The sequence below is a fragment of the Sphaerodactylus townsendi genome, linkage group LG06, assembly GCF_021028975.2.
Source record: "Sphaerodactylus townsendi isolate TG3544 linkage group LG06, MPM_Stown_v2.3, whole genome shotgun sequence".
NCBI classification, from domain to species: domain Eukaryota; kingdom Metazoa; phylum Chordata; class Lepidosauria; order Squamata; family Sphaerodactylidae; genus Sphaerodactylus; species Sphaerodactylus townsendi.
This window is the reverse complement of record NC_059430.1, coordinates 90,084,091-90,103,366: the sequence shown is the minus strand read 5'-3', so window position 1 is coordinate 90,103,366 and position 19,276 is coordinate 90,084,091. Positions and strand designations below refer to the sequence as shown.

Below are 19,276 nucleotides of genomic sequence, written 5' to 3'. Positions count from 1 at the left end.
TATGCATAAGAAAGAAGTAAGAGAAGACACCTTACTGGTACAAGTATTAGATGCTATAATTACTGAATACTTATAATGTAAATGACTATATCTCAATGTCTACAGGTGTCCTAGACTCTCAATTACTGCATAAATGGCTTCAAAAACAGGAGAGGGTGATAAGTAATTGAATGAGGGAACAAAAGAAGATCAAAGTCCTCAAGAGTCCTGTTTGAATGGTAGCAAAAATAAAGATTGTGAGAAATTGTTCCGCAGGAAAATAGCATAAATTATTAAGTATAGCAGTAATTGGGAGAATTAAAACATATTCTAAATCCTTTGCATTAAATCCTTTGCATTCTTCTTAAGTGTGTGGGCAGTAAGAACAGAAAAAAAGCAACCCTTTAGTTTTGAGGAGTAGCTTCCTGTTGGAGCAAATAGCACTGTAGATTTTAGCAAATCCCAAGTGCCCCACCACCATGGCACACAGAAATCTCACCATGGCTACTAGTATTTTGAGAATTGCAAACACACCCTCTCTTATTTTGATTGACGACGCTCCTGATAACTCTTACTCTTCCTTCCCACTTCCTGGCTGTAATTAGAGTAGAACTTAGCTAGCTTCAGAAAGCTCTGCCCCCCCACCCCACCCAAAGGCATAAGTTGACATTCATATTACATTACCTTTACTTTAAGTAATGGAAACTAGAGCCCTGAAGATATGTCTGTGGAATGTCTTCACTGAAATCTGACAATCATTAGGACATAGCAGTAAAATAATCCCTGGGTTGTGGTCAGTTTCCGGGCTGTGTGGTTGTGGTCTGGTAGATCTTGTTCTTAACGTTTCACCTGCATCTGTGGCTGGCATCTTCAGAGGTGTATCACAGAGAGAAGTCTGTTACACACTGTGACACACTGTGTCTCTCTGTGATACACCTCCGAAGATGCCAGCCACAGATGCAGGCGAAACGTTAGGAACAAGATCTACAAGACCACGGTGACACAGCCTGGAAAACCCACCAGAACCAGTTGAATCTGGCCGTGAAAGCCTTCGATAATCCCTGGATCTTTGGAAATAGGTTGGGGGTTGGTTTTTGAGGCAGCAATAATTGGGAAATATGGTTAATATTGAATTCTTGATTTGGTAAAATATATGTATGTATATTATATACTATCTTCAAGTATCTCTCTCTATTTTCAAGCTTCCTGGCAAAACTTGGCTTTATAATAAAATTTGTTCTTTCCCTTCTGACATCTCAGAGTGACAGTAAATGTGGTTCACCTGGAAGAGGAGCAGATTAAATGGCACAGACTGACTGATTGACATTGGCTATTTGGTCTATGTAATATCATTTGTGGAGAAATGAACATCCTCTGCAAATATCAAATATATCACCAAATAACATACATGGTGTTCCCAGTTACGGTGAAGCTTAATTTTTAATCAATGGTTGCTAAGTGGGCTGTTATCTGTCAAGTTATAAATTATACCACAGTACCATGGTACAAAGAAGCAGGTCTTAAATCTGGTTGAGTTTGTGGGATGCACAGTGACAAGCTCAACCAAGATGTTCCTATTACATTATTACTGAAATCCATATACATTTTATTCCCTTTAAATAACTGAAAATTACGCAGCTTTGCCAAGAGATATCTGTTTACCTGACTCTTTGGGGGGGGAGGGGGAATCTCATTTTAGGAATAATACTGTTGTTTTTATACCTTAAGAAGATTTCAGGGATTTTATACATTCTAATGCAAAGAATCCTTCCTTGAAGGCAAGCCTATGGTCATTCAGTCCCAGAAGCATTCCTGAGAAAGGCAGTGTTTATGTCATGCTAAAGATCAACAATCAACTTTATAGCTAGTGATTAATCTTCTTAATAGAATACTTCTTCCTATGAGAGAGCTCTCATTTATATAAAAAAAAGTCACATGACAGTGTCAAGGAGTAGTACACTGTAATTGTTTCTCTGTCAAATTAATGTAGCTGGGATTATATATTGGTCTGATACTTAAAATGACAGCAGTTTCAAAAGGAATTGGTTCTTTTTGTTCATTGGCTCTGGATTGAATCTTAACCAATGATCCCACCATTATCATTAATTTGCCTGCCTGTGCACATGCATTTATACACTTTCATACCAGTTCCAAGCAGAATTGCCCCATTTACTTACATGAAACTGACAGGAGCTAGGGAGCCTCTAGATCGGGACAACTTAGTCCACAGGGATGATAGTGTAAACACTCAAGGTAATATTGGTAGAAGAGCAGTAGAACTTGACTGTGAGAGTAGGAAGGCAAAGGAGCAGAGACAAAGTGGCCAAGGAAGGTGAGGGTTATTGGAGAATGAAATGTGTCACAGGCATCTATATTTCAATGCTGAAAGCTTCTGAACCAAGATGGAGAAACAAGAGTGCTTCTTGCAAAATTACAATAACATATATTGGTAGGGAAAATCAGTGGAGCACAGTCATCTCTGAATAGTTGATTTATAAATTATTTTATTAGATTTGATATCATGCCCCTCCTAGCCAAGTCCTGCTCAGGGCAGCAAACACACATATTGAATTGAAATTATAACAATATATGCAATAAATTAGATTATTTCTCTTATATTCAATAAATTAGATTATTTCTCTTGTTGAATAACTCTGATTCTGTTTTTTGTGAAGAGGTTGCAAGCTTTGTTATGGAAATAATTCAAAGCCAGTAACAATATGTATTTGTCTGAGGTTATCCTTTTTGCCTTTAAAATTTTTATGTTTGCTGTGTTTTGTTGCTGCTGTTCTATTTATGCCAATAAAGGCTTTGCTTTGCTTTGCTTGCTAATATATGCAATAATATTGAATAATTGAAGCATTAAAATGTAAACTTTAAAAGCATGCAACTTTCCAGATAGCAATTAAAACTCAGGATTCATAGCAAAAAGGACCCTTCCTTTCCCTGTTCTATGTCTATTTTCAGGGCAGTGGAAGGGATGGGGCATAGACTCTAGAAATGAGATTTATAGATGTCATAAATGACTATGCACTGGAATGTCATAAATGACTATGCACTGGAATAAAGTCTAGTAAATGGGCTTCATTTTTTTTAAAAAAAATTTCACATGTGTCCTTAGCAGGGGTATCGCAGGTCCCCAGGAACCTGCCATCTAGTCACATGCCCTCCTTGCCCTCCCTGTCAGTTGATCGACTTGAAAATCTCTATGTGCATTATGGGGGTTGCGAGATGAGGTGAGAGTGCTTGTGGGTCTGCAGGCTAGGCCCTATGAGATGCTGACCCTGACCTTTCTGGCCTGCCTAGCGGTAGACCTGGGCCCCTTCTAGACTTCCCAGTGGTAGACCTGGGCCCTTCTGGCCTTCCTAGCGGCGGACCTGGGCCCCTTTCAGCCTTCCCAGCAGTAGACTTGGGCCCCTTCCAGCCTTCCCAGAGGTAGACCTGGGCACTTCTCTGTGAGATCAGCAGATCCAGGGACAATGGAGCTCATGGGGAGGGGCAGAAAACTCAGATTTTGCCCTGGGCTCCATTCTCTCTAGATATGCCTCTGGCCCTTAGGCTTTTTGGCTTCATTTGGACTGCCCCCTTCTTGTGGGGTGGGGTTCAACATCTCCGAATGCATATCCCTATCCCTGACATTTAATTTACTTTGAAAGTGTTAACATTAGTTCAGTTGCTGAAATAGTCAGTTATTTGGTTCTAAATGTGTCCTACTGTATTGTTATTTCTCATTATATCCTGTACTGCCATTAATAAATCTGCAGACAAGTCATCAGTAATATCTCCAGCCAAGAGGTGAATCTTGATTATGCATTTTTCATTATTAATATTCAAGGCCATTCAGACAGTAATTCTGTATCCACATCATGTCTTCCCAGTCTTGTAATGAATATTAAGTAATCTGTGGTTTAAATGTGGAAATAATTTTTGCCCCACGAAACTGTGAAAGGTCAACTCTGCTCTTGCATTTTCAAATAATCTCTCAGCAAATGGCTTGTCTTGTATCAGCCTGTTACTGAGAGTCTAATCCCGCAGTTTGTGCTAATCTTATGATTTCACTTGCTTCCATACTATTAAATGCATTTTTTTACACAAAATTTGTTAATCTGACTTGAATACTCGTGGGTTTTAGGAGGCATTTCAAAAGTTTTGTTTCTAACTAAAACTTGAAAGTCTCTATTAGCAGGTTTTCCTGGATGTTAATTTTTTATTTGTTAAACTTTTCAACAACTTATATAAAATATTCTGCCAGTTCACCGAAGAGCTGAAGAGTCCATTTTCCATCTGGCTCCAAGTGTATATCCTAACATCTTGTTAGGCTTGCCTTCAATTTTAGAAAGTTTTCTTCCTTTACCATCCCCCACTCTGACTCCTTGCTTTCTACTAGAATTTTAATGGCATCCATGTTTTGTATATTTGCTCAGGGAGCAATTGACCAGTTTGTTAGGAATTAATTAGTATCTCAATCTCACCTGCTCTAATTGCCTTCTTTTTCTGCATAATTATCACAGGGTAACTGACAGTTTTTGGGGTTATAATTGTGCTGTGTTCAGATTGGACATATCCCATAACAAGCTACAGCATATAACCATCCAGCAATAATAATGAGCAAGGGGGCACAATCTTTGGCGTGTCTGACTGAGGGCTAACGCAAAACAGGAGCAGGGTTTGATATCCGAAAACTATTCTTGCAATCTGTGAGCTGTTATCTTGAGAGAGTTTTCTAGATTAAAATGACTATTGAAACATTGATGGGAAATTAGAATAATAGTGTATTGCTCCTGGTGTGCAGTAGCATGCCAGCAGGAAATGGTGCCTGGGATGCCACTGAAATCTGCGCCCCCCAAATTGCAGTGGGGAAGGAGTGGAGGGAAGGAAAGGTGACGCAGGGAGCAACGGGCCACCTTTTCTTCCAGGAACAAAGCTGGGCCAATTAAGATTGAGCCAGCAAAGCCCCTTGAAGCTCCCATCACCTGACATCATCCTAACCTTTGCTGCAGAGCAGTGTTGCTTGAAACAAGGAGTCAGAGAATGGTGAACGAGGTGTTAGTGTGGGTGAGCAAATCAGAGAGCAAAGGTACAGAGTGGATAAAAGGGGCTTATCTGCAGGCTGCAAACCTCACAATCCCTTCCTCCCACTGCCCACCCCTCCCCCCCGGTGCCCCACTGGCAGGTGGGCAGGAGAAGCAGCATGGAATATGTTGACTGTTCAAATAAATAATTGTACAGAGGTAGGCAATCACTCTAGTGCCGTGGTGGCGAACCTATGGCACTTCAGATGTTCATGGACTACAATTCCTATAAGCCCCTGCCAGCATAATAATTGGCCATGCTGGCAGGGGCTTATGGGAATTGTAGTCCATGAGCATCTGGAGTGCCATAGATTTGCCACCATGGCTCTAGTGGGTGAGCCAAAGGGATCCATGCCTTCAGAGGGGAGGGGTTGCATTAGTGGACCAAGTTGACCCCCCCGCCCCAGGTAGCCTGCATATAGCAGGTGCCCTTGGTCTAGCGAGATTTCTTCTACTCCATTGCCAAGCAATTTGATGCAAATAATCACAACTTCTCTCTTTCCTTCTCTCCCCCCTCCTGACCTTCACAGTTGTCCCTGCAACTCAACTCAACAGGCTAGGGAAGCACACAAAGGGACCTTGTGCCTTTAAGGCTTTTTTATGGGTACAGCCTAGAAAGTGTGAACACACGGGGGGAGGGTAGAAGGAGGTGGGCAAGAGAGTACAAGAGAGGTTGGCAGGCAGCAGAGGGGCAGCAGTGGTGGCACAGTTCACTTTTTTGCACAGCTCCAACTCCTGGTTGTGCTGGCGCTGCAGGATTAGGGAAGCAGGAGTGTTTGGGCCATAACCATTCTTGCCCAAATCCTGATCATTGGTGCCCATCCTGGCCCACACTTGCCCTTCTGGCCAATTTTGCTCCCCACATGATCTAGACACATGGTGCCTGGATCGTGAGATCCCCCCCCCCAGATATGACCCTTTTGACATGACTTTCTTTTTAGACCAAAGATGTGCCAATTAACAAGATCAGCTTTTTATGAAACACTTCTCTTTGTACACTTCCACCAGCACACTCTTAAATTTTAAAAGAAAGCTATTTTGAAATCATGCTTTAGTACTACCTTATAGCCAAATGAATACAGAGCATCTGTAAACAAGTTCTAGTAACTGTTGGAAGTAGCAGAGTAATGTTGGAAGGGACATAAGGTGCTGATGTCCAAAATTTTTGGATTTTTGATCCATCAAAAACTTTCATCAGAACATAAAGCCTCAATGGGCTGTCCACTTAATTTTTATTTGCTTTGATGCCGTTAGAATATAGTGAATGAGGTGCACTATGTATACTTATAAGAAATGAATGCAATTTATATTCCTTACTGCCCATACATTGGTAGATTAGCCATGGAAATACTTTAGCAACAAGTATTTGCTAAATGTTTTAAGGTAAAAAAATTTTTTTATGGAATATCAGTGGCTGCTAACTGAGTTCTTGACTGATGTACAATATACTTAAGGTTAGGTAAAGTTCCATCTCATGGGGTTTTCAAGGGAATAGATGAGCAGAGGCAGCTTGCCACTGCATTCCTCTTCAAACCAGCTCCAGTTTTCCTGTTGGCTTCCCTTTCAAGTACTGACAATGTCTGATACTGCTTAGCTTCCAACCTCTGTTAAGATCAGACTAGTCTGGGTTGTTTGTTTTGATACACAGTACAGTTATGAATATGTAAAAATGGTGAAACAGTCTTCATAATACACAGAATATTATTGCATCAGAATGAACAGAGTAGGTGGTTTAGTTTTATTATCCTTATACATAATTGCCGACGGGATGGAATGTCCGAAGAGGAACCCCCTTGCCAATAGATGTGTAGGACTCATTACATTCCAGCCGGTTCCCCAGCCCTTTTCCCCAACCCAGGAGCCTTCCCCACCCCAAACAATATGGACTGGTCTCCTAGAAGGGAGGAGGACGGGTTCCCCTCCCTCCCTGAGCCCATTTTATTTTAATTTAAAATGGGCTCTAGTGCTAGTGTCATAATTTTCTTAAATAAAATGCTTTAAAATTATGTTTTAAATACTTCATTAGATCTTGTTGAATATTTTTCTCAAATTTCTGTGCACCTGACTTCAAGGAAAGAAAGAAATTCAGTTGGATATGAATTTCTGATACAAAGATGTTGCTGCTTCGCATTTTTCACAGAACTGGATCTGTTCAATATTTGGAGAAATTCAGCAATCAAATTGAAGTCCTCAGGTGCTCTTACCTCTTTCATTTGAATTCAGTGGAAAAGTCTGTATGTTTGCAAGAGCTCATGGCAGTGGTGGAAAGTGCCATCAAGTCACAGCCAACTTATGGCAACCATGTGGGGTTTTCAGTACAAGAGATGTTCAGAGGTGGTTTGCATCTGCCATTTCCTCCCTCTATGTAGTGCAATGATGGTGAACCTTTTAGAGACCGATTGCCCAAATTGTAACCCAAAACCCACTTATTTATCGCAAAGTTCCAACACGGCAATTTAACCTGAATACTGAGGTTTTAGTTTAGAAAAAATGGTTGGCTCCGAGGTGTACGTTACTCAGGAGTAAGCTTGGTGGTAGTCGGTGGCTTTGCTTTGAAGCAACCATGCAACTCTTCCAACGGGTGAATCACGACCCTAGGAGGGTTTACTCAGAAGCAAGCCCCATTGCCAGGAACTGAGCTTACTCCCAGGTAAAGGATCGCGCTTTAGTTCTTTGCATGAAAATCAGTGGGGTTTAACAGCGCTTAACAGGGTTACCTACACTGCTTCGCCAAAACTAGGTCTTAGGTTTAATGCTAATAATCAAGCCCAGCAGCCCAGGCCAGCCTAGATGTGTGTGTGGAGAGGGCACTCTGTTTGCGCGTGCCCACAGAGAGGGCTCTGAGTGCAACCTCTGGCACCCGTGCCATAGGTTCGCCACCACTGATGTAGTGACTCCAGACTTCCTTGGTGGTTTCCCATCCTGCTTAGCTTCCAAGATCTGACCCTGCTTAGCTTCCAAATTCTGATGATATTGGGCTGGCTATCCAGGTCAGGGTAAGAGCTCATGAGGGGAAGTTTGACTTGCTGATTTGGAAAATGTATTCAAAAGCATACCATTCAGAAGACTGGAGAAAATTCCAGGTTTTGGGGTTGCTCCCCAAGGTCCAGTTCATTCTAATTTAGGATTATTCTGACTTTGTCCAAAGTTATGTAGACTAGAAACACAACAAATATCTCAGCATATAACCTACCAAAACTCAAACTGCAGTTTGTACAGAAGTCTCCCAAATTAAATAGCAGGTTATACAGAACTTATAAAAGAGTTTAGAATAGTTTGAACTAATGTGCAACAGTTAAACAAAGCAGTCCTCTCTACTTGGAATAGGACCAGATGAAGACCATGTTAGAATAAGTGATTGTACAGTTTTAGCTGGTCTTTATTTTTAATACAGAGCTATGAAAAGCATTATTTAGACTAGAAAAATTAATAAAAGCTAGCTGTTTCTGATTTTAATAGGGGACAGTTCAGAATCTTAGCAAAACAACTGCTGGAGAACTGAGAAAATCCCATCCTCATAAAGACTGTACCAAGCTCAAAATGTCAAAGTACATGGTCATGGCAATATTTGTAGGAAAAAATATTATAAGGTGTCTCACATCCCTAATGGACCCTAGTTTATCTTCCATGGTTATATAAAATTATGAGAGAAGAAATGCAGTGGAAAAAGCTGATTTGACTCACTGGATTTGATCCAACGAGGAATGAAGGACCTACATTAGACCCGTAATGAGTTTATCTGTCCACAGGTACTGTGAAAATAGATCTCCTTCTGTAGGCTAGCCTTTCAACTGTACTCCATCCTTCTTCAAATTAAACGAATTAAGGACCATCATTCTTTTTAGATAGTGTCCTAAAATGTGAACTGAAAGCGGAAATGGATGGTAGCTGCTATCCAAGGCAGGGACAAATTGGTCTGGAGATTTATTTCATGGAAGCGAGAGAGATATTTGCTGACTGTTGGTGGTAGGTAGTGGTGTAATTCAATAAGTAAAAGCTGGGTTTGAATAGATGGAAAATTAATCTTCTGGCCATGTCTCCTGTGGGATTTTCCTGTGCTGTTATTGATTGTATTTCAGGTCTTGCCTCAGGAGAGAAATTGGTTGGAGTTAGGATTTAATTGTATTCACAGCTGCATTGGATTACTTTCCTTTACAATATATGAGCATCATGATGCTTTTCTTCACTGAAAAAGTTGGAAGGGATATGAAAAATTTAACCTACAGTTTAGATAACTGATGAAAATACTGTTGTGGATAATGTCATAGTGTGATTAGTGTATTAGGTAAGTATTCATCAGTAAGTATAAGAACCCAGGAGGTTCTTCCCAAACTTGTCTAAATTGCTGTGCTTTAGGAATATTTGACTGTGGCCCATTACTAATGGAATGTTTTCCTTGGGCCTTTTAGCTGCACAGTGGGGCTGAAGTGTGGTCTCCTCACATTTCTCTGTTTACTCATGGGGAGGCAGCTCAGTCCTCACTGCAGCTAATCTCAACAGGTCCCTGTTTCCTGGCTCTCTTAACACCGCCCCTCTTAAAGGCACAGATCTCATAACACTCAGTAGTTCCAATACTATAGAGCTGATATTTATTTGTTTGTTTGTTTATTTATTTATTGGATTTTTTTACCTCACCCATCCCCGAAGGGCTCAGGGTGGCTATACAACAAAAACATAATTAAAACAACAATAAAATCCTTAAAGCATTATAAAAACACAACTACAATATAACCACAGCTAAAACAACTAAAACAAGCAAGATGGCAACCTAACGCAGATATCCCTTGGGAGGCCAATAAAGTTGGGTATCAGCCCGGTTGGCCTCCCCTAAAAGGGGTGTGTGTGTGTGTGTGTGTGTGTGTGTGTGTGTGTGTGTGTGTGTGTGTGTGTGTGAGAGAGAGAGAGAGAGAGAGAGAGAGAGCTATGAGAAGCTGTGACTAGCCCAAAGTCACCCAGCTGGTGTGTAGCACAGGCTAATCTTCTAGTTCCCCAGATAAGCTTCCACAGCTCAAGTGGCAGAGCGGGAAATCAAACCCGATTCCCTAGATTGGTCTGCACCTGCTCTTAGCTACTATGCTACTGCTGCTGCTTTCAAATGATATTTGAAAATAAGTGGATGACATATTGTGACTTTTCACATGGGGAATGTAAAATAGAATTAAAACAAGAATTAATGGCAGAGGGAAATTGGTTCCTTTATGAATAATTATTAGAAACATTTAAAACAGGTAAAAGATCCTATGGTTTTGAACATTCTAAGACTGAATTTGAGGTAGAATTTGTTCAGATTATGATCATGTTATTGCCAAAATGTACAAGCCAAAAAATAAATACAAAAGTATTGGAACAGATAATTATCATTCATCTATCTCTTCCCAATACTTTTCCTCAACTGGTTATTTTAAGAGAAGGGAGAAAAGAGTTCAAGGGAATTATGCTGATTTGATTCCTTCCCTTTTGGATATTCTGCTTAGGGCATTCTCAGTTGGCAGTGCTCAGTATTTGCAGTTTTGTGGCAACATATGTGGTACTGCCATTGGCATTTATTTAAGGAAAGAAATGGTTGTGCTAGAATATTTATCAAAGGCCTTGCATGTGTGACAAATTATCTTGCTTCAACAACTCATTGTTGGTGCCTCATTTACAGAATTAAAGTAGCTCATTATTTTAGACAGCTGGTGGCTACACATTGAATTTTGTGCAGCATGTACTTACACAAATCAGAGTTACAGTAAAACAGTAATTGGGTCAAATTATTTCATCTTTGAGAGAGTTGTGAAATTTCAGCTGCTAACCCAAATACAGTGCTATATGAATTTTCAGTACTGTGTGGATTCTTGGTTCTGTCTTTGTTCCTAAAAAGCCCCCCTCCCCAAAATCAATGTAGGATCATTGACATCATGGAAAAACCTGTGTGAGTAACTCAGCATTTCAGTTCCTGGCTAATGTGCCTCCCTGTGCACTTTAGGAAGGTTTTATTCATGTGTTTGATAAGAGTTCTCAGGTGATACAGCCAGGGTTGTGGAGAGAGGGGAGAAATTGCTTCGCTCCCCCAATATATTGATGCATAATTTTCTAAATTTAGTAAATGAATAAACTTGCACCAATCTGAACTTTGGCTTTCAGGACAGTGCCGAAGAGACTGAAATACGGAGTCCCCTTACCTGCCTAATGAGCTGGTGTTCATGGCTGTTAATGAGGATACTCCTCTGGGGTTCGGGGGCACGGGGCTTCTGGTCGTGAGTGATTCATTTATTAGAATTATAGAGAGCTGGTTCTGTGACAAGCATTTTGACTACAGGGTGAGACTACAGGGACTGCTGAGTTCAAAGGTTACAGACATTATGCACTGTCTAGATAGTTTGATAGTGCTGGGAAAGAGTCAGTGGTCATGGTGCATGTTGGCGCTAATGACACTGGAAAATATAGCTATGTGATCCTAGAGGTAAATTTTAGTTCATTAGCCAGAAGGTTAAACCAGGACCTCAGCAGCAGAATTCTCCAAGTTGCTACTGGTTACATGTGAAGGGCCAGCTAAGCAGGTCCAGATTAGGGGACTCGGTGTGGAAGTGAGAACGTGGTGCCAGGAAGAATGGTTTAGAATTGTTATGCACTGGGGAGTACCAAAATGGGAAACCTAGAGGTCTTGGTGTTAAATGACAGTTTAGAAAGTGTCTCAGAAAGTTGTGAAATGGGAAACATCAGTGGGATACAGACATCAGTGGGATACAGGCAGCTCTATAGGTGGGAAAGGGACAGATGTGTTGAGGAATTTGTTGTTTTGGATATCATAAAGGGTAAAATCCATTACAGTTGAAAGTGATGGGAATGACAGGAATGAATTCCCCCAGCGGAAGTGACCTGGGTGGAGATACTGGTCCCTAAGAGTTATTTAAAAGTGAGCATGTACTGTCATTTACCTGATCAAACTTTTGGGGCTGATCTTGAGATGAAGAAGAAAATAAGGGAGGTGAGTAAAGCAGATAATATTATGATACTGGATTACTCCAGATCTGGGGAGAGATGTAGATGTTGTAGGCCAATTAGAAACAGTGTGCACAGTACTATTAAATTAAGCATTCTTGTCTTTGGAAAATTATCCCTAAAGTCCAAAGCAATAACATTTGATTTTAAAAAAAAGGAACTTTACAAAAATGAGGGTGCTAGTTAGAAGGAAGCTGAAAGGGAAACAACAAGAGAATCAGATCCCAAGTGGATGCTTGGAAACTATTCAAATTTTACTAGTTGAAGTCCAGATAGAACACATTCTCAAGATTAGGAAAGGTATTTTCAAATCTAAAGATGTGCTTTTGTTATTGTAGGAATTAACAATTCAAGTCAAGGAAGCTATAGAGGCAAAAAAACCCTTCTTTTAAAAAGTGGAAGGTCTGTCCCAGTAAAGTGAACAGAAGAGAGCACAAAGTTTGGCAAAATTGACAATTTAACACACTAAAAGATAGTTTGAGAGACAGATTGTAAAAAGCATTATGACAAGCAATAAGCTCTTGACACACACCGGTTTTGTCCCTAATAAAAGTTGTGGATTTGGATGTGGATTTGGACTTGGAGCAATAAGCATTTCCCCAAATATATGTCCAGAGCAGAAAAAAACAGCCAGGGAGCAGTTGGGCATTTGGATGACCAAGGAACAAAAGGATTGCTAAACAAAGATAGGGAGATGGCAAAGAGGTTAAATTAATCCTACACATCTGTGTTCATTGTGGAATAATACTCAGTCCACAGCCTGCCTTACCAACCTTTGGGCGTTCTCTGAAAAAGTGAACCTGCATGTAGATATTACCGATCTGACATGCATTATATCCTAAGACTTTCAAAACGTTTTTGACAAAGTATCTTCCTGAAGATGTCCTCTTATGAATTAAAAACTGGGAGACAGGAAGCAGAGAGTAGGGGTAAGTGGACAGATCTTTCAGTGAAGGTAGGTAAGCAGTGGGTTCCCTCACGGATCCTTATTGCAACTGGTCAGTCTATTTATAAATAATTTGGAACTAGGATAAGCAGTGTAAAGGCCAGGTTTACAGATTACACAAAATAATTTAGGATGGTGAAAACCAAGGCCAACTATGAACAGTTCCAAGAAGATCTCCACAGATTGCCTGAGTGGGCAACAATGTGACAAATGACCTTTATGTAACTAGATGTAAGGTGATGGACGCTGAAACAAAAAATCTCAACTTTTAGTACATGCAGTTCTCTGTTCTCAATTGATGAATAGAATGTGAGCCAAACTGGTGAGTGTTTGAGGATCACTAAATATATGTCATAATATTTTACTTTTTATTTTTAAGAATGGAAAAAATGAGAGTGAAACTAGCAGTCAGAGAATCAAACCAGTGTTTGAAGAGGATCCTATTTTTGGTCGACAAACTTCCTATCAGAATGCAGCAGTCCACATACCAACGGATATATACGAAGGCTGTAAGTAATTAATCAGCTCATGGAATCTTGTTACCTTCCTTGTGCATGAAGGAAATAGCTGTAAGTTGTTTGCATTAGCAATGTGCAGTTGGCTCTTCTGAATAAATTGTTGTATGGGTGAAAGGGAGAATCAGGACCCATGTCTGCAAACTCCATGCTTTGATGAGGTCTTTTGTAGAGAACCTGTGCATGTACAAACTATATGTGTGTAGGTTTCCTAGGAAGGATGGAGTTCCAACAATGGTTATTAACATTAAAAAAGGTAAGTAGACAAAACTTACCACTATCTGTATTCTCTGTACCTTTCACACAACATTATGAATTTATGTCATCACTTGGAATGTAATATAGATTCACATTGCTATGTGTGTATGTGAGTTGGTGTGTGTCTCATTCTGATACTTTGTGTTTGTGTATGTCTCATTCAGATACTTATTCTTGACAATTTTAATGGCACAATTTTAAATCTATTATAGAATGTGATTTAGCAAATACATGTCAACTAAGAGAATTTAGACTACATGAAGATGAGCAGTGACCAGAATATTGGTTGTGAAACTGTATTTTTGTGACACTGCTAATTTTTCTCATCTGTTGCCTTTGTATGCAATAAATCCAAACGGCCTCTGATGCTTCCACACCATGTGTGAGGTTTATCCTCAGACAGTGAGGAGAGTGGGGGAAATGCTTGAAGTATAAGTAAAGAACATAATGTCCTGGGGGAATGTCATACTGTTTAAAAGTATAGTATTGCTGATAGGTTAAGTAGCAATGTAAAATGTTAGAGCTGATGTTTATCATTTATTGTAGGAATGTTTGAATGAATGTTTTTCAGATTGAAGGTGGCAGTGTAAATAGTGGTATTAATATAGTCCAGCTGTGTACAGATGGCCATGAAAATCTTTTAGATGTGTTCATGCTCAATAAACAATAGCTCCATTTACATGTGAAGAACATACATGTGCTAGGAAAGCGAAATTGTGTTGCTCTTTGTCTATTTCGTGTCCAAGCCCCAGACTTTTCATGCATGTAAACTTCATTGAAATTTAGAATCCAGTGCGCAAAGGCATAATTCAGACTGTGAAGAAATAGCTCCCTCCTCCCTCCTTGAGGTTTGAAGGGAAAATTTTAACCATGTGTTTTCTCTGTTCAGGAAAATTTCAGCTCTGCCCAGCCACCCTTTAGAAATACTAATACAAGTAGTGAGGGACAGTGGGATGGGTTAAGTCCACTGCCCCTTTTCTGAGCAGGTATCACAGATTTGAAGGTCTCAGAAAGATAGAAGGAGAAGTTGGAAATACCTGGGAGAGGACTGGGTGGAATAGGACCTGCAGGTCAAAGCAGATCTGTTCTGGCACACAGGTAATCTTTATTTTGAGAGAGAAAGGTTAGGTCAGGTTAGCACCCATGGGAACCACAGCAACCCCAAAACCTTACCTGAGAAATGTTTTCAGACAGTGGGTGGGGAAAGCTGGGATTTGTCCAACAGGTCTTATGATTTGCCTTTGGAGATCTCATTGCCTGAGTAAATTTTTTAAAATATGGTTTCACAGCAACTGCCGCAACAACACAAGAATCTTCATTATGTGACTGAGGATATGAAAGATTTTTTTAAATGTTCATTTTAAGTAGGCATCCTGTTAAACAAAGCTACTGCCTAGAATGATGAATAATTTCTGTTGGAATTATACATAACTACCTTTCCTGACACACTATCTCTTGTGGCATCCATTTTGTCATTGGCTCCACTTCTTGTAGTTCCACTTTACATTTCTGCCCACCATCTTGTATCAGAATTTCAATGGTGTCCACAGGCTCAGAAAAGGTTGGGAACCCTTCTTCTAAGGCCTCTTTCGCATGAGTGGTTTGTAGCATTTCATGTCATCAAATGCCTCATGTTATTTTTTCCATTTCTGCACATGTTTTTTCCATTTCTGCACATGTTTTGGTTTTCTGCTGTGTGGCATGGCCTATTGCTGTGTTCAGTTTTGTGAGTTGGGGCATGTTCTATAATGTGATGGTGACTGAAATGACCTGGTAGAAAAAAACATTGCTTGGTTATGGCGGGGGAGGGCGGCTGCCCATGGGGGGGCCAAACTCCAGTTTGCCAAGATACACCACTGGGCGTAGCTACAAGGGAGCCCAGGGGGGTGCGTGTTGCACCGGGCACGCACCTGGGGGGGCATCAAACTCAGTTTTTGCCCAGGGCTCCAGTTTGCCTAGTCATGCCACTGCTTGTTGGTCAATCAATTTTTGTGTGAGGTATTTATTGGGCTTGTGTTTGGATGTTGGTGTAAATTAGTGAGAGGGACGATGATCGTGGCAAGGCATGATGACTTGAGGAATTTGATTCAGCAGCTATCTAACTCGCTTCCCCCTGTATACCCTGCAATGAGGAGGAGTCAGAAGATGAGCCCGCCCCTCTCCAGGCACGGATTATTGTTGTTACAGTTGTTGTTGCCTTCCCACCCTTTCACCTATTTACCATGACATTTTTTTAAACAATCGAATGAGGGGTTAGTTGTAAAAAGTTGGTGTTTGGATGCAGAAGTCATCCAGCTTGTGCTCCTAAATGTATGGCAGTGTGTGCTCTGGTTTGGGGGCATTTTGGACTAGTTATTAATTTAAATGTGTATTTAACCTCTCCCCCACTCATTACTTTGTACTAAGTAAAACTTACTTTGTTTTATGATGGCATCCTGACAACTATTCAGTTTCTCCACCCCTGATTCATACAAGTGACTTCAAATTAAAATTGGAGTACTGGAACTGGAGTACTGAGAAAGATGACTTTTTAAGCATTTAGGACCTCTGTTACAAAAGGTTTTCAAAGAAAGAACCAACCACTTAAATTAACCCTGGAAACAAATGGGTAGCCATTTTTGTTATTTCAAGATTAAGGTAACATGCTAAAAGTAGATAACATTAGACAACAGTTAAGCTGCTGCATTTTCTACCAATGTAAGGACACTTGTACCTACTGAACTAGGTTGAAGGCACAATCTTACTGCCCCACTATACATAAACAAAATATGTACACATGGATAGGGCAAGTAACGTGCACTAAAGATGCTAAATCCTTCAAAAATGGCATCATAATGAATACTCTCATTCTGTTCACTTTAATTCTACAAACTTTCTCCTCCATCAGTGAGCAGAGCCCCTAGCTTGGACTATATTTGTTTAAAATTCATACCCATTGTTATGTGTCTGCATGGATAAATGAGACATGAGTGGAAAAGGAAATGTCAACAGAATTGAGCAGAGAAAAAGTCGTGCACAACTTGCAATTTCTCATTCAGAGTGTCAAAATGACACAGATTTGGAGGATTATTCTAGGATTCTGACTTTAATAATGCAAAAGTACACTGTAATTGAAAGATTAGAGTGGAAACTGCTCTGTTATTCTAAATATTTCTCATTTCATTTGGACCATTATGAGAAATTCCATCATTTCTGAAAGGCCAATTTATGCATTTTTCCTGTTGCCATTTGAGAGAGGGTTCATTGGAAAACTCTTATTTAAAATGTGTTCATTTATCACTGACTATTAGGATTTTTATTCTAATAACACATATTACAAAAATCATATACTGGGGAAGTGTATAATTAGAAAATCTATATAATGTACTATGTAAACAACTTACTCTAGATTAACTTATCCTTCTAGACACCATTTTAACAGGAATCCTACTATAGGTATGGAAAAGATGTAAAAGTGTAAAAGTTACTAGTCAGAGGATTCAAATACAGTACCTGATGAGAAGAAAAAGTTCAGTGGACTCCTTGTAGGAGTTGCCATGTATAAGTGTATCATACAATAACAAATGAAATATAAAAAGGATTCAAAATATCTAAATATACATCCATATACAATTGTTGTCTTTTTGCCACATGTTCAAATGTTGATCAGGTTGAAAGGTCCTCAATCCATTGGATTACGGGAGGTGAACATTTATGTCTCCAGTGGTATAATATAAGACTTTCATCAACAGTAAGGGCATGGGGGGGGGGGGGCGTTCCATTTTTGTTGATCATCAGTTACATCGAGATGACAGGCAAATACTTTAAAAGTTCAAAAGTATCCTCAAACATCAATGGACATTTGAATACAAAACTGATGAGAGTAATTATTTCTTTCTCAAAGGTGCAGATAACTGGACAGGCCCAAAGCATGTGTTTAAGGGATGCATCTTTTCAGTTACAACATCAGCAATTAGACACAGTCTTTTACAAAAAAAGGTGCTGTGATGTTTAGTATATCCTCAACTTTTTTTTTTTGCTAAGTTGCAGTTTGTAGTCCTCGAAAACAACAGGTATAAAATTTAGTGACATCCCATTGCTTTGGCAAAATGGGGAAATCTAGCTCCTTATTCCATTCATTTTGAGGACTTTGCATGAAATATTTATAAATATTGTAGGTTTCATTTATCATCAGGAAACAGGAAAATATTTTGAATTACTTTTGATATATTAACCTTCCCAAATATTGTTTTTGTTATAGAATATTTTTGAACAGAAGTAACAAGCATGTGAGTTGAATGAGTTGAATGCGCACCAAATGCACTTCTTCAGTCAAGTTTTTTTTGTAGTGAAGCTCAATGGAAATTATTTACCCACAAGAATATATAAAAAATTAGTACCTAGAGATTTAGTTTTTTTGGTTCAGCTACTGAGTAGAAGGGAACATTCACAGCAGTGTATCAAAGTCTAAAGAAGCTTTTGAGATGCCTTCAAGAGCTATGCATGTGAGTATAATAAATAAGACTTACTTGAAGCAGAGTTTTATATTAAAGGGTTCATAAAGAAGTTGAAAACTCCCAGGCCCATCAGTTGGGAGGCCAGCACTAGAGTCCTCCTCTGAGTTGAACATCAGCAGCCAGATTGATGACGAGAGGATTCCTTCAGATCCAGGATCATCGATGAATGCAAGCAAAGGAGATTGGGGCTTTTGAAGTGGCACCAGTAATGATCAGGGCTCTGGGCATCTTATCCAGCTTTGCCAGAGTTTCAATCATTTGGGCAGATAATTTTGCCAGTGAGCCTAAGAAGAACCCCGTGTCCCTTAGGCACTTTTTACTAAAGATGTGTCACTTCACAATTTATTACAGATGCATCCCAGGATGCAGTGCAATTTTGCACGAGATCACAACTGAGCTCTATAGTCTGAAGATCAGGTGTGATTCCAGGAGATCTCCAGGTACCAGCTGGAGACTGGGAGCTGTACTTTAATGCTTCCTGGATGTTTGTTCAGATCCTGGGTTGAGAGTCTTGGTGTGCATCTTCTGTCTCCCGTGTACTTAGTGGGAAGTGGTAAAGCATTTTCACATCGATTTATACATACCTCCTTTTGTTGCTGGGGGCGGGGGAGAATCTCACCAATTGCATCTGCACCTAAAGATGACCAGGCAGTCCTAAGGTCTATAGTTCTGCAGATAGGCAGCTGATTTTCATTTGAAATGAAAATAAAAGCTGAACTTTTTGCTTGCAGATGTGCAGATGCTCGCTCTATTGACCACTGACACAATTCTTAGTTGGAACAGAATTTCGCCGCAGCCTGTTTATTTGTAACAACATAAGAAGCTGGGTGAGCATAAGGGGCACATCCTGGCCACTAGGCAGCCACCACTGAATCTGGCATACAGGCAGCCACCGCTGAACCCAGCACCATCCCCTGAAGGGGATTGGGAGAGAAAGTTAGTAGGTGCCACTTGAGCGTACCCATTTAGTGACACCCCTTCCTGCTGAGAGTAGCGAGCTCTCAGGCAAAGCCCCAAGGCATGCAC

At 40.1% G+C, this 19,276-nt stretch overlaps 1 protein-coding gene across 1 annotated transcript in view; it reads left to right on the top strand.

Annotated features, from left to right (window-relative positions):
* CACNA2D1 (calcium voltage-gated channel auxiliary subunit alpha2delta 1) overlaps positions 1–19,276 on the top strand; it is a 446,220-nt gene that overhangs the window by 254,990 nt on the left and 171,954 nt on the right. Inside the window, exon 6 of the mRNA XM_048501599.1 lies at positions 13,361–13,490. Coding sequence (XP_048357556.1) covers positions 13,361–13,490 — 130 coding nt within the window. The remainder of the gene's footprint in view (positions 1–13,360; positions 13,491–19,276) is intronic.